This window comes from Pristiophorus japonicus, chromosome 1 (genome assembly GCF_044704955.1).
Source record: "Pristiophorus japonicus isolate sPriJap1 chromosome 1, sPriJap1.hap1, whole genome shotgun sequence".
NCBI classification, from domain to species: domain Eukaryota; kingdom Metazoa; phylum Chordata; class Chondrichthyes; family Pristiophoridae; genus Pristiophorus; species Pristiophorus japonicus.
Genome location: NC_091977.1, coordinates 206,465,910 through 206,481,409, shown reverse-complemented (window position 1 = coordinate 206,481,409; position 15,500 = coordinate 206,465,910). Strand labels below are relative to the sequence as shown.

The following is a 15,500-nucleotide window of genomic DNA, read 5'->3' as shown; positions in this document are numbered from 1 at the left end:
CTGATGACTTGTTTGCTACACTAGCCGGAGCGAAGTCATTCACAAAACTGGACTTGATGTCGGCCTATATAACACAAGAGTTGGTCGAGATGTCGAAGAGACTTACGTGCATTAACACGCACAAAGGACTGTTTATTTACCACAGGTGCCCTTTTGGAATTCACTCAGCTGCAGCAATATTCCAGAGGAATATGGAAAGTCTACTGAAGTCCGTTCTCAGAACCGTCATGTTCCAAGATGACATCCTGATCACAGGTCGTGACTCCTTGGAACATCTGAACAACCTGGAAGAGGTTCTACTGCATTTGGATAGAGTGGGACTCAGACTGAAATGCTCGATGTGCGTCTTCATGGCACCGGAGGTCAAATTCCTTGGGAGGAAAATCGACGCTGATGGCATCAGACCTACTGACGTGAAAACCAAGGCCAACAAGAATGCAACCAAGCCACAGAATGTGACGGAGCTGTGTTCGTTCCTGGGTCTACTCAACTACTTTGGTAACTTCCTACCTAAATGGAGGACCTTACTAGAACCACTGTACATGCGATTGAGAAAAGGCGACAACTGGGTGTGGGGCGCATCGGAAGACAGAGCTTTCGAGAAAGCCACCAATCTGCTTTGCTCGAACAAGCTGCTGGTACATTATGACCCATTTAACATTTAATTTTGGCCTGTGACGCATTGTCATATGGAATTGGTTGCGTACTCCAACAAGTGGTCATCCACTTTGGTGGCAAAAACAGGGAGGCAGAATATTATCTGAATGGTGACAGATTAGGAAAAGGGGAGGTGCATTGAAACCTGGGTGTCATGGTACATCAGTCATTGAAAGTTGGCATGCAGGTACAGCAGGCGGTGAAGGAGGCAAATGGCATGTTGGCCTTCATAGTGAGAGGATTTGAGTATAGGAGCAGGGAGGTCTTGCTGCAGTTATACAGGGCCTTGGTGAAGCCACACCTTGAATATTGTGTACAGTTTTGGTCTCATAATCTGAGGAAGGACATTCTTGATATTGAGGGAGTGCAGCGAAGTTTCAACAGACCAATTCCTGGGATGGCAGGACTGACATATGACGAAAGATTGGATCAACTAGACTTATATTCACTGGAATTTAGAAGACTGAGGGGATCTCATAGAAACATATAAAATTCTGATGGGATTAGATACGTTAAATGCAGGAAAAATGTTCCCGATGTTGGGGAAGTCCAGAACCAAGGGTCACAGTCTAAGCCATTTAGGATTCAGATGAGGATAAACTTCTTCACTCAGATTTGTGAACCATTGGAATTCTCTACCACAGCAAGTTGTTGAGACCAGTTCGTTAGATATATTAAAAAGGGAGGTTAGATGTGGCCCTTACGGCTAGTGGGATCAAGGGATATAGAGAGAAAGCAGGAATGCGGTACTGAAGTTGCATGATCAGCCATGATCTTATTGAATGGTGGTGCAGGTTCGAAGGGCCGAATGGCCTACTCCTGCACCTATGTTCTATGTTTCTATGTTTCTAAGCCAATGAGTTGGGGAAACTTCAATCTGTCGCGAATGCATCCAAAAGTTTGTCTAAAGCGGAAAGAGCCTACAGCATGGTAGAAAAAGAAGCTTTAGCATGTGTGTACGGTGTTAAAAAGTTCGGTCTGAGGTTCGAATTAGAGACCAATCACAAGCCGCTCTTTTTATTGTTTTCCGAGAGCAAAGGTATCAATACCAACGCTTCATCCCGCATTCAAAAGGTGGGCGCTGACACTATCTGGCTATGATTATGTCATTTGCCACAGACCTGGCACAGAGAATTGTGCTGATGCTTTGAGCCAGTTGCCGTTGTCCACACCGGAGGTGGAAATGCCACAACCGGCAGATCTAATATTAATCATGGATGCTTTTGAACGTGAAGGAACCCCTGTCACGGCTCAACAAGTTGAGACCTGGACCAGCCAGGACCCGATTTTATCGGTGGTAAAGGGTTGCATCCTCAAAGGAGATTGGTCTGCCATACCTAAGCAAATGTGCGAGGAGGCCAAACTGTACATTCGTCACAAGGATGAACTGTCTATTCAAGCAGATTGCATATTGTGGGGCAATTGTGCCGTATTGCCCAAGAAAGGGAGAGAGAAGTTCGTGCCTGAGTTACACAGCACACATCCAGGTATAGTGATGATGAAGGCCATAGCCAGGTCCCATGAATGGTGGCCAGGAATTGATTCTGAGCTGGAAGCATGCATGCATCAGTGCAACACTTTCTTGCAGCTCAGCAAAGCACCAGCAGAATCATCGCTGAGTCTGTGGTCATGGCCATCCAAACCTTGGTCCAGGATCCATGTAGATTTTGCAGATCCCTTCCTGGGCAAAATGATTTTAGTGGTGGTGGACGCTTATTCGAAGTGGATAGAATGCATAATCATGTCATCCAGCACGTCCACGGCAACCATAGAGAATCTCAATGTCATATTCGCGACACATGGTCTGCCTGACATAGTGGTGAGCGACATTGGGTCGTGCTTCACCAGTAAGGAGTTTCAGGAGTTTGTGAAACTTAATGGCATAAAACATGTCAGGTCATCACCATTCAAGCCTGCGTCCAATGGGCAAGCTAAATGTGCAGTACAAATTATCAAGCAATGCATGAGGAGAGTAACCCAAGGGTCACTGCAGACCCGCTTGTCCTGCATACTGCTGAGTTACAGGACAAGACCCCACACATTCACAGACGTCTCGCCTGGTGAACTCATGATCAAAAGAGGTCTTAAGACCCAAGCTATCTCTGGTACACCCGGATTTAAATAATCATGTTGAATACAGAAGACAAAGTCAACAAGGGTACCATGATCGCGCAACTGTGTCACGCGAGATTTCTTTTAATGATCCTGTATATGTGTTGAACTATGGTCAGGGTCCCAAATGGATCATTGGTACGGTCATGGCCAAGGAGGGCAACAGAGTATGTGTTATTTAGTTCAAGAATGGACAAACTTGCAGGAAACACATGGATCAGACAAAGCTGAGACACACAGACGAGCCAGAACAGTCGGACGAAGAAACTATCGACGACCAATCAACCTACCAGAAGTCTTCAGAGGACTCAAGGGTCATCAGTGAACCCGGAATTTCCATCACAGACCTGTTCAATAAAAATGGACTTGCAAATCCTGGCATTGCCACTGCCATCCTCAACAAGTCAATCATCCAGTCATCAGCCACAACAGACCCCGCACACTCACCCAAGGCTGGAATTGAACTGAGATGGTCAACCCAGGAGTGCAAAGCACCGGACCGTCTCAACCTGTGAAAGACTGATAAGATCTCAGAGGGGAGTATTGTCATGTATGTACATTCTGTTTGGCACACCAGATGGCATCATTGTTGGAGGCCACTGAGCAGCACGCACATGGTGTTGCTCTGGTATAAAAGGCCAGCCATTTTGAGAGTCAGGCACTGTGGGCCTAAATAAAGCAGAGCCAAGGTTGTATCTTGCTTAGTTAAACAGTACTCAGTTTGAACCTTTATTGCATACATAACAATGGAGGTATGGCATTTTCATTGGCATCTGTGACAGCCTGCTCCCACACATAAAAGTGGCCGGTAGCAATAGATGCCTCCAGAGAAGGACAGATTGATAGCAGTAGTAGACAGATTAGATGGTGCCCTTTGTACTGGCTTTCAGACCCTGGGGTCTAGAAAGCAGGCTACGTGCCTTAAGACTTTCAGAATCTGATGGCTGCCATTAGACCAGCCGGGCTACTGATCCTTAGGGAAACAGATCCAAGGTCTAGTGAAATGGCAATAGTTGGAGGCAACCTGCATGAGGACAGCAGCACATACCAGGCATCCGGACTTCCCTTCAGAGCACAATGCAAGTGGCACATGGGAGGAAACACCAGGCTTCCCAAGAACACGCTCCAGAGATACAGTCAGCAGCAGCTCCCTCCCAGAAGCAAGCTATCGAGACAGGAGGGGCACCTCAGTATCATGTGAACCGAAGAGAAGGAGTGGCAAGGCCAAAGAAAAGGTAACACATGGCTTTGGAGTCACCTGAAAAGGAGGATGTACAAAGAACTAGGAGAAGCACTAAAATAGGAAAAAGGGCACATTTCGATACCCTCAGGAAGTACAGTGTAAGGAAAGGCTAGATTGACTTATGATCACCATTGAGTTTACTGTATTAAAGGAGAATGTGAACTTATATCATGCTCTGTTTTTCATGTGGATTATAGTCACATAGGAAAGGGTGAATTTATTTTGTGCTGAGTTATTCACGCAAATGATAAATACTTGCATGGTCATGTAGGACCAAAGAAGTCTGATGTGATATTGTAGGATGGGTTCCGGATTGAAGGATTTGTCATTTATTTGGAGGTGGAGTGAAAGGAGTTCTCACAATGGTGACAATGGCAGACTGTGTTAAACAGATACCATCTCTTCATTGATTAGTTGAGTTCTGATGGTCTTTGCAGCTGACATTGAAGAGTTCTCCGTGTGATGGTCCTCCTAATGCACCACTCCATGCTGTTCTGCCTGCAAAGCATCTTGGGCCACTTCCCCAGGGATCTCCATGTCCAGGATTTTTTGGATGACGAAGTTGTCCAGATGGTGTAATTGCGGGCAATGTCTCCTCAAAAGCTGCCTCACTTGCCTTTTCTGCATCTTGCCGTGCTCCTCAACTTCCATTATAATTGCATGCAAACAGATACCCATAGGAGATTGCAAAGCAGGTACTCAGAATGAGCATTGGGGTAAAACTTTTACAGTGGTCTCAGAGGCCTTCAGTCTTTTAGAAGCCATTCCAGTTCAATCCAGGTACAAGGCCAAATGAAATCTCTTTAAAACTCTGCAATTCCTGCAATCTCTCTTAAAAGTTTCTTCAGGTTACATGCTGCAAAGTAAAGCACTCCCACCAGCATCAGCTGACACCAGCAACAGGTAATACTGCCAACAAGCAGTTCTTGTGTATATGTGAGTAGTGCACTGCAGTGGGCAGCGGAGGGGGGCGCGGGGAGCAGTGATGGATTTGGAAATTAGGTGTGCCATGTTAATAAAAGAACATATGTCATTGGATTTGAGGACTTGGACAACTAGGGCTTTAAACTAAATAATGCGGGGGAGGAATCAGGTGAGCGGAAATTAAAAAAAGTAAAAAAGGAGAAGGCAATAGTGCAGGATAGCGATAGGGGTAATGATAACCAGAGTGGGATAGAAAGGGACAGAGCATATAAAGATAAGAGTGCATCAGAAAGTGGGGTAAGAGTAGGGAAAAATGGTAAAAAGACTAAATTAAAAGCTCTATATCTGAAATTGCGCAGCATTCAGAACAAGATAAATGAATTGACGGCCCAAATAGAAATAAATGGGGATGATCTGGTAGCCATTACAGAGACGTGGTTGCAAGGTGACCAAGGCTGGGAACTGAATATTCAGGGTTATTTTCCATTTCAGATGGATAGACAGAAAGGAAAAGGAGGTGGGGTAGTTCTGTTAATAAATGATGAGATCAGTGCAGTAGTGAGAAATGATATTGGCTCAGAGGATCAAGATGTAGAATCAGTTTGGGTAGTGGTAAGAAATAATAAGGGTAAGAAGTCACTGGTGGGAGTAGTCTATAGGCCCCCTAACAGTAGCTACACTGTAGCACAGAGTATAAATTAAGAAATAATGGGAAGCTTGTAAGAAAGGTACAGCAATAATCATGGGTGATTTTAATCTTCATATTGATTGGACAAATCAAATTGGCAAAGGTAGCTTTGAGGAAAAGGTTAGAGAGTGTATTTCGGAAGGTTTCTTAGAACAATACATTGTGGAACCAACCAGGGAGCAGACTATTTTAGATCTGGTAATGTGTAATGAGACTGAATTAATTAAAGATCTCATATTAAAGGATCCTCTTGGGAAGAGTGATCATAGCATCGTAGAATTTCAAATTCAATTTGAGGGTGAGAAAGCTGGGTCTCAAACTAGTGTCCTGAACTTAAATAAAGGCAAGTACAAGGGTATGAAGGCAGAGTTGGCTAAAGTGGACTGGGAAAATATATTAAAGGGTAAGACGGTCGATAAGCAGTGGCAAACATTTAAGGAGATATTTCATAATTCTCAACATATTCCAGTGAGAAAGAAAGACCCTAAGGAAAGGATGAACCATCTGTGCCTAACTAAGAAAGTAAAAGATGGTATCAAATTAAAAACAATGGCAAACAAAGTAGCCAAGATTAGTGGGAGGCCAGTGGATTGGGAAAATTTTAAAAACTAGCAAAGGACGACTAAAAAAAATAATAAAGAAAGGGAAGATAGATTATGAAAGTAAACTAGCAAAAAATATAAAAACAGACAGTAAGAGTTTCTACAGGTATATAAAAAGGAAGAGAGTAGTTAAAGTACACTTTAGTCCCTTAGAAGATGAGACTGGGGAATTAATAATGGGAAACAGGGAAATGGCAGAGAAATTGAACAAATATTTTGTATTGGTCTTCACAGTAGAAGACACTAAAAGCATCCCTATAATTAATAATAAAGGGGCTATTGAGAGGGAGGAACTTAAAACAATCACTATCACTAGAGAAAAAGTACTGGGCAAACTAATGGGACTAAAGGTGGATAAGTCCCCTGGACCTGATCGCCTGCACCCTAGGGTCTTAAAATAGGTGGCTGCATAGATAGTGGATGCATTGGTTGTAATCTACCAAAATTCCCTGGATTCTGGAGAGATCCCAGCTGATTGTAAAACCGTAAATGTAACGCCCCTATTCAAGAATATCATTGGAAAATGCAAGAGTCCATTATTAAGGTAGTAGTAGCATGACAGATAGAACATCATAATATAGTCAAGCAGAGTCGGCATGGTTTTATGAAAGGGAAATCATGTTTGACAAATTTGCTGGAGTTCTTTGAGGATGTAATGAGCAGGGTGGATAAAGGGGAACCAGCAGATGTCATGTATTTGGATTTCCAGAAGGCATTTGATAAGGTGTTACATAAAAGGTTACTGCACAAGATAAGAGTTCATGGGGTTGGGGTAATATATTAGCATGGATAGAGGATTGGCTAACTAACAGAAAACAGAGTCGGGATAAATCGGTCATTTTCAGGTTGGCAAACTGTAACTAGTGGGGTGTCACAGGGATCAGTGTTGGGACCAAAACTACTTACCATCTATATTACTGACTTGGATGAAGGGACCAAGTGTAATGTAGCCAAATAAGCTGATTTTACAAAGATAAGTGGGAAAGCAAGTTTTGAGGAGGACGCAAAGAATCTGTAAAGGGATATAGATAGGTTAAGTGAATGGGAAAGAAATTAGCAGATGGAGTAATGTGGGAAAATATGAGGTTATCCACTTTGGTAGGAACAATCAAAAAGCAAATAGTTATTTAAATCGGGAGAGATTACAAAATGAGGTACAGAGGGATCTGGGGTCCTTGTACATGAAACACAAAGAGTTAGCATGCATGTACAGCAAGTAATTAGGAAGGCAAATAGAATGTTGGCCTTTACTGCTAGGGGGATGGAGTATAAAAGTAGGGAACTCCTGCTATTACTGTACGGGATGTTGGTGAGACCATACCTGGAGAACTGTGTACAGTTTTGGTCTCATTTAAGGAAGGATATATTTGCATTGGAGGCAGTTCAACGAAGGTTCACGAGGTTAATTCCTGAGATGAAGGGGTTGTCTTATGATGAAAGGTTGAGCAGTTTGGGCCTATACCCATTAGAGTTTAGAAGAATGAGAGGTGATCTTATTGAAACATATACGAATCTGAGGGGGCTTGACAGGGTATATGCAGAGAGGATGTTTCCCCTCGTGGGGGAATCTAGAATTAGGGGGCAGAGTTTCAGAATGAGGGATCGGCCATTTGAAATGGAAATAAGGAGGAATTTCTTCTTTGAGCGTTTTGAATCTTTGGAATTCTCTACCCCAGAGCGATGGAGGCTGGGTCATTGAATATATTTAACGTGGAGAGAGACAGATTTTTGAATGATAAGGGAGTCGAGGATTATGGGGAGCGGGCAGGGAATTGGAGTTGAGGCCAAGATCAGATCAGCCTGATCTTATTGAATGGCGGAGCAGGCTCGCGGGGTCAAATGGCCTACTCCTGCTCCTATTTCTTATGTTCTTATTCTTTATTTGACTTTATGGCAGTGAACGCTCAGTAGCATGAGCAAGCACACACACACACACTGAAGGCCTTGGGTCATGTCAGGAACTAAAATGCTGCCATTATAGGACAGAAATGTGTCCCCACCCGGAATCCATCCACAAAATTGCCAATATGCTGATTTTATGACTAAAATTCACCCAAAAAACTAGTACAGGGCCACTCTTTTCTTTTACACTTTTCATCAGCAAATGGAATATAAGCTGTGAAATAAACTTAAGCAATTTCAATATTAGAATGATTTCAAGTATTACTTGCAACAACCGTGTTCACTTTCACCAGACATTAATTTTTAGGGTAATCAAATTTCTCGTACCTTCCACTAAGAAGCAAGCCGGACACCACTGCCAGCAGGATCATGCCCACTGCCACGGAGGCCGCGATGATTGGCACCTGACTCTGATCACCAGCAGGTAAAGCTGGAAACAGAACAAGAAAAAGCAAATATTACCAATGCACAAGGAAACGCTTTGAGAACTAAAATCTTTTACAGTTTGACTACCACAAAAAGTTGTCTTTGACACTCCTGAATGAGGAAACACTTGCTCCGTGGACATGAGATATAACTGCTTGATCAAAATAATGTTTCACACATGTGAAAGAGTAATTTGTATGTGTAAAGCAAGTTTTCCTGTAATTGTACATTATTTGTCAGCATCTTATAAAATGTAAACCACTCAAACAAAAAATAGCATTTCAACATTATAGAACATGGTATATTTTTTCCAGAAAGCTTCATTCAACACTCTAGTGCATACTATCACTCTCAAAGCTTACCAATACTGTGCCATTATTTGCCAAAGTAGAAGGGATGACTAGCTCTTTGTTTCTCTCGCTTGCCCTGTAACCAATGCGGCTGGGCTTTCCTCCTCAGTGGATTTACCACCAGAAATTCACTTGAGCTGCTTTTAAAGCCATGGTATATCTTCAAGAGCAGAGCAGTACTGATACCTGCCCTCCTATATGCCTCAGAGACATGGACTATGTACAGCAGGCACCTCAAAACGCTGGAGAAGTACGACCAACGCTGCCTCTGCAAGATCCTGCAAATCCATTGGCAGGATAGGCGCACCAACGTTAGTGTTCTTGCTCAGGCCAATATCCTCAGCATCGAAGCATTGGCCACGCTCGATCAGCTCCATTGGACGGGCCATATCGTCCACATGCCCGATACGAGACTCCCAAAACAAGTGCTCTACTCGGAGCTTCGACACGGCAACCAAGCCCCAGGTGGGCAGAGGAAAGGTTTCAAAGACACACTCAAAGCCTCCTTGAAAAAGTGCAACATCCCCACCAACACTTGGGAATCCCTAGCCCAAGACCGTTCAAAATGGAGGAAAAGCATCCGGGAAGGCGCTGAACACCTCGAGTCTCTTCACCGAAAGCAAGTTGAAGCCAAGCGTTGACAGTGAAAGGAGCGTGCGGCAACCCAGGCACCTCACCCACCTGTTCCTTCAACCACCATCTGCCCTAACTGTGACAGAGACAGGAGGTCCCACATTGGACTCTTCAGTCACCTGAGAACTCATTTTTAGTCTGGAAGCAAGTCATCCTCGACTTCAAGGGACTGCCCAAGAAGAAGATATCTTCCAGAACCCCCATAATTTTTACTTAGTGCACCTTCATTAAATATTCATTGCAGGCTCCAGACATTATTAGTGCCCTCTGCAGACAGTCCTCCTCTGGTAGGGGTGGTGGGGGCAGGTTGAAGTGGCAAGAAAATGCAGAGCTGCTTCAGCAGCTGAAAAATCATGGCAACCATTTTGGGTCTATAACAATGTGCCTCAATATAATGTTTGAGGACGCTGCTTCTTCAAGGCATATTGAGCCGAGAATTATGAAGACTCTTCATTCGCAGTGCTACTGTCTGCAATCGGGTAGAGGATGGCCCACCCTTTAGGCCCTGAGAGAAGGAGGCCCATGGAGGACATGATGTAGGCCTATGGAATGATGTGGCCTTGAAAGTGAGTGCCACCTCAATAAGGAATGCCTTCTGAAAATTGGGTTGTATTCCATATGATGGCACTTTTTTTACTTTCTTCCTAAAAAAAACTCCACCTCAAGTGTCTTCACTGTAAAAGACACTAAAACTATCCCAAAAGTAATAGATAATCAAGGGTCTATAGGTAGGGAGGAACTTAAAACAATCACTATTACTAGAAAAAAAAGTACTTGACAAACTAATGGCACTAAAGGTGGACAAGTCCCCTCAACCTGATGGACTGCAGCCTAGGGTCTTAAAAGAAGTGGCTGCAGAGATAGTGGATGCATTGGTCTACTAAAATTCCCTGGATTCTGGAGAGGTCCCAGCGGATTAGAAAACCACAAATGTAATGCCGCTCTTCAAGAAAGGAGGGAGACAGAAAGCAGGAAACTATTGATCAGTTAGCCGAACATGTGTCATGGGGAAAATGCTGGAATCTATTATTAAGGAAGTAATGGCAGGAATTTATAAAATCATAATACAATAATCAAGCAGAGTCAGCATGGTTTTATGAATGGGAAATCATGTTTGACCTATTTGCTAGAGTTCTTTGTGGATGTAACGAGCAGGGTGGATAAAGGGGAACCAGTAGATGTAGTATATTTGGATTTCCAGAAGGCATTCGATAAGGTGCCTCATAAAAGGTTACTGCACAAGATAAAAGCTCATGGGGTTGGGGGTAATATATTAGCATGGATAGAGAATTGGCTAACTAACAGAAAACAGAGAGTCGGGATAAATGGGTCATTTTCCGGTTGGCAAACAGTGACTAGTGGGGTGCCGCAGAGATCAGTGCTGCGGCCTCATCTATTTACAATCTATATTAATGATTTGGATGAAGGGACCGAGTGTAATGTAGCCAAGTTTGCTGATGATACAAAGATGGGTGGGAAAGCAAATTGTGAGGAGAATACAAAAAATCTGCAAAGGGATATAGACAGGCTAAATGAGTGGACAAAAATTTGGCAGATGGCGTATAATGTGGGAAAATGTGAGGTTATCCACTGGCAGAAATAATAGAAAAGCAAATTATAATTTAAATGGAGAAAAATTGCAAAGTGCTGCAGTAGAGAGACCTGGGAGTCCTTGTGCATGAAACACAAAAAGTTAGTATGCAGGTACAGCAAGTAATCAGGAAGACAACTGAAATGTTGGCCTTTATTGCAAGGGGGATAGAGTATAAAAGAGGATTTTAAATCTATGGAATTCTCAGCGCTAGAGAGCTGTGGAGACAGGGTCACTGAACATATTTAAGGTGGAGATTTTTGAGCGATAAGGGAGTAAAGGGATATGGGGAGCGGGCAGGGAAGTGGAGCTGAGTCCATGATCAGTTCAGGCACGATCTTATTGAATGGCAGAGCAGGCTCGAGGGGCATAATGGCCTACTCCTGCTCCTATTTCTTATGTTCCCTGACCAGTTTTAAATGGGCGGCCCCTTATTCTAAGACTATGTCTCCTAGTTTTAATTTCCCCTATATGTGAAAATATCCTCTCTGCATCCACCTTGTTGAGCCCCCTCATTATCTTATAAGTTTCAATAAGATCACCTCTCATTCTTCTGAACTCCAATATGTATAGGCCCAAACTACTCAACCAATCCTCAGAAGTCAACCCGCTCATCACCGGAATCAACCTAGTGAACCTTCTCTGAACAGCCTCCAATGCAAGTATATCCTTCCTTAAATACAGAGACCAAAATTGTATGCAGTACTCCAGGTGTGGCCTCATCAATAACCTGTACAGTTGTAGCAGGACATCTTTGCTTTTATACTCTATCCTGCTTGCAATAAAGGCCAACATTTCTTTTGCCTTCCTGATTACTTGCTGCACTGCATACTAACTTTTAGTGATTCGTGCACAAGGATCCCCAGGTCTCTCTGTACTGCAGCACTTTGCAATTTTTCTCCATTTAAATTATAATTTACTTTTCTATTATTTCTGCCAAAATGGATAACTCACATTTTCCCACATTATACTTCATCTGCCAAATTGTTGCCCACTCACTTAGCCTATCTATATCCCTTTGCAGATTTTTTGTGTCCTCCTCACAATTTGCTTTCCCACCCATCTTTGTATCATCAGCAAACTTGGTTACATTTCACTCGGTCCCTTCATCCAAATCATTAATATAGATTGTAAATAGTTGAGGACCCAGTACCGATCCCTGCGGCACCCCACTAGTCATTGTTTGCCAATTGGAAAATGAACCATTTATCCCGTCTCTCTGTTTTCTGTTAGTTAGCCTCTATCCATACTAATAGATTACCCCCAACCCCGTGAGCTTTTGTTTTGTACAGTATCCTCTTATGTGGCACCTTATCGAATGCCTTCTGGAAATTCATATACACCACATCCACTGGTTCACCCTTATCCACTCTGTTCATTACATCCTCAAAGAACTCCAGCAAATTTGTCAGGGCATTGGTGAGACCACATCCAGAGAACTGCGTCCAGTTTTGGTCTCCGTATTTAAGAAGGGATATATTTGCATTGGAGGCAGTTCACTGAAGGTTCCCGAGGTTGATTCCTGAGATGAAAGTGTTGTCTTAAGAAGAAAGGTTGAGCAGGTTGTGCCTATACTCATTGAAGTTTAGAAGAATGAGAGGTGATCTTACTGAAATGTATAGATTCTGAGGGGGCTGGACAGGGAAGATGCAGAAAGGAAGTTTTCCCTTGTAGGGGAATCTAGAACCAGGGGGGCATAGTTTCACAATAAGCTACTGTACATTTAAAATGGAGATGGGGATGAATTTCTTCTCTTAGAGGGTAATGAGTCTTTGGAATTCTCTACCCCAGAGAGCTGTGGCAGCTGGGTCATTGAATATATTTACGGTGGTGATGGCCAGATTTTTGAACTATAGGGGAGTCAAGGGTTATGGGGAGCAGGCAGGGAAGTGGAGTTGAGGCCATGATCAGATCAGCCATGATCTTATTGAAAGGCGGAGCAGGCTCGAGCGACCAAATGGCCTACTCCCGTTCCTATTTCTTATGTCCTTATGTTCACATCTCCTGGTGCAAGTCATCAGCCAGCTACCTCAGAAGCTCCCACTACTGTGGGACAAGTAGGTGGCTAGGATTGAAAGAGCAAACAAGAGTAGGCACGGAGGCCTTAAGCAATAAGATGGCTGTCAGAGAGCTGTTTTTATAAACAATGGAATATCCATAGAATGAATTGGGGCAAGGTGGGGAATGATTGTGAGAAAGAATAGTAGAATGATCTCCAAATTGCAGTTTTGGAAATTGTACAGGAAAGATACTTGTCAGCCAGCAAATTAATTGAGTCTGTGCCGAAGGAGGATATAATGGTAGGAGTCATTTGGCAGTGGTGTGGGGTTTTAGTGAGATGAAGGTCTCCCTTAGCAGCTGTTCCTGTAGATGCTTGGCAGGTGGTAAAACTCAATTATTGCTTTGTGAGGGAGATACAGCCTTCTGAAGCATTGCTCAGTGCCACGCTGAAGTAGCCCAACTCCATCTACAGATAAGGAAGAGTGGGTACAAGCAGGCAGGGGCCAGAGGCTTACAGTTACTGTTCAGCTTGATGAGCCTTGTATCCTGATTCTCTTCCTCTGCAAAGCAAAGGAACAGGGAGCCCTCAGGGAAACTCTTCTGGTTACCAAGATCCAGTCTGTAATCTAAAAATCTGAAGCTATGGCAAAAAAAACCTTTTAAAATCCTTAAAAGAAATTTTACAACAATGTAAAAATAATTAAAGCCATTAAAAGAAAGACTTGGATACATATAGCGCCTTTCACGACCACCGGATGTCACAAAGCACTTTATAGCCAATTAAGTCCTTTTGGAGTATAGTCACTGTTGTAATAAGAACATAAGAAATGGGAGCAGGAGTAGCCATTTGGCCCCTCGAGCCTGCTCCACCATTTAATAAGACCATGGCTGATCTTGGCTTGGGCTCAGCTCCACTTCCCTGCCCGCTCCCCATAACCCTTCACTCCCTTAAAGCTCAAAAATATGTCTATCTCCACCCTAAATATATTCAATGACCCAGCCTCCACAGCTCTCGTGGACAGAGAATTCCACAGATTTACAGCTCTCAGAGAAGAAATTCATCCTCATCTCAGTTTTAAATGGACGACCGCTTATTCTGATACTATGCCCCCGAGTTCTAGATTCCCCCACAAGTAGAAACATCCTCTCTGTCGAGCCCCCTCAGTATCTTATATATTTCAATAAGATCACATCTCATTTTTCTAAACTCAAATGAGTATAGGCCAAACCTACTCAACCTTTCTTCATAAGAAAGTATATTCCTTCCTTAAATAAGGAGATCAAGATGTGGCCTCACCAATACCCTGTACAGTTGTCGCAGGACTGACCTGGTTTTATACCCTATCTATACCCTTTGCAATAAAAGCCAACATTTCATTTGCCTTCCTGATTACTTGCTGTACCTGCATACTAACATTTTGTGTTTCATGCACACGGACTGCCAGGTCCCTCTGTACTACAGCATTTTGTAATTTCTCCCCATTTAAATATTAATTTGCTTTTTTATTTTTCCTGCCAAAGTGGAAAACCTCACACTTTCCAACATTATACTCCATCTGCCAAATATTTGCCCACTTACTTAGCCTGTCTATATCCCTTTGCAGATCATTTGTGTCCTCCTCACAACTTGCTTTCCCACCCATCTTTGTACTATCAGCAAACTTGGCTACATTACGCTCGGTCCCTTCATTCAAGTCATTAATATAGATTGTAAATAGTTGAAGCCCCAGCACCGATTCTTGTGGCACGCCACTCGTTACTGTTTGCCAACCGGAAAATGACCCATTTACCCCGATTCACTGTTTTCTGTTAGTTAGCCAATCCTCTATCCATGCTAATATATTATCCCCAACCCCGTGCACTTTTATCTTGTGCAGTAACCTTTTATGTGGCATCTTATTGAGTTCCTTCTGGAAATCAAAATATACCACATCCATTGGTTCCCCCTTATCCACCCTGCTCATTATATCCTCAAAAAATTCCAGCAAATTTGTCAAACATTATTTTCCTTTCATAAAACCATGTCGACTCTGCATGACTGTATTATGCTTTTCCAAATATCCTGCTATTACTTCCTTAATAATGGACTCCAGCATTTTCCCAACGGCTAACTGGTCTATAATTTCCTGCTTTCTGTCTGCCTCCTTTTTTAAATAAGGTTGTTACATTTGCGGTTTTCAAATCTGCTGGGACCTCACCAGAATCCAGTGAATTTTGGTAGATTACAACCAATGCATCAACTATCTGTAGCCACTTCTTTTAAGATCCTAGGATGCAAACCATCAAGTCCAGAGGATTTGTCCACCTTTAGTCCCATTATTTTATTGAGTACTTTTTCTTTAGTGATAGTGATTGTTTTAAGTTCCTCCCT

General features: G+C 43.0%; 1 protein-coding gene across 2 annotated transcripts in view; it reads right to left on the bottom strand.

Moving 5' to 3' along the window:
• The window catches only part of LOC139268281 (ephrin type-A receptor 5-like), a 460,418-nt gene that overhangs the window by 81,028 nt on the left and 363,890 nt on the right, over positions 1-15,500 (bottom strand). For both annotated transcript variants that reach the window (XM_070886335.1, XM_070886343.1), the window contains exon 8: positions 8,456-8,558. In XM_070886335.1, the coding sequence (XP_070742436.1) occupies positions 8,456-8,558 (103 nt within the window). The remainder of the gene's footprint in view (positions 1-8,455; positions 8,559-15,500) is intronic.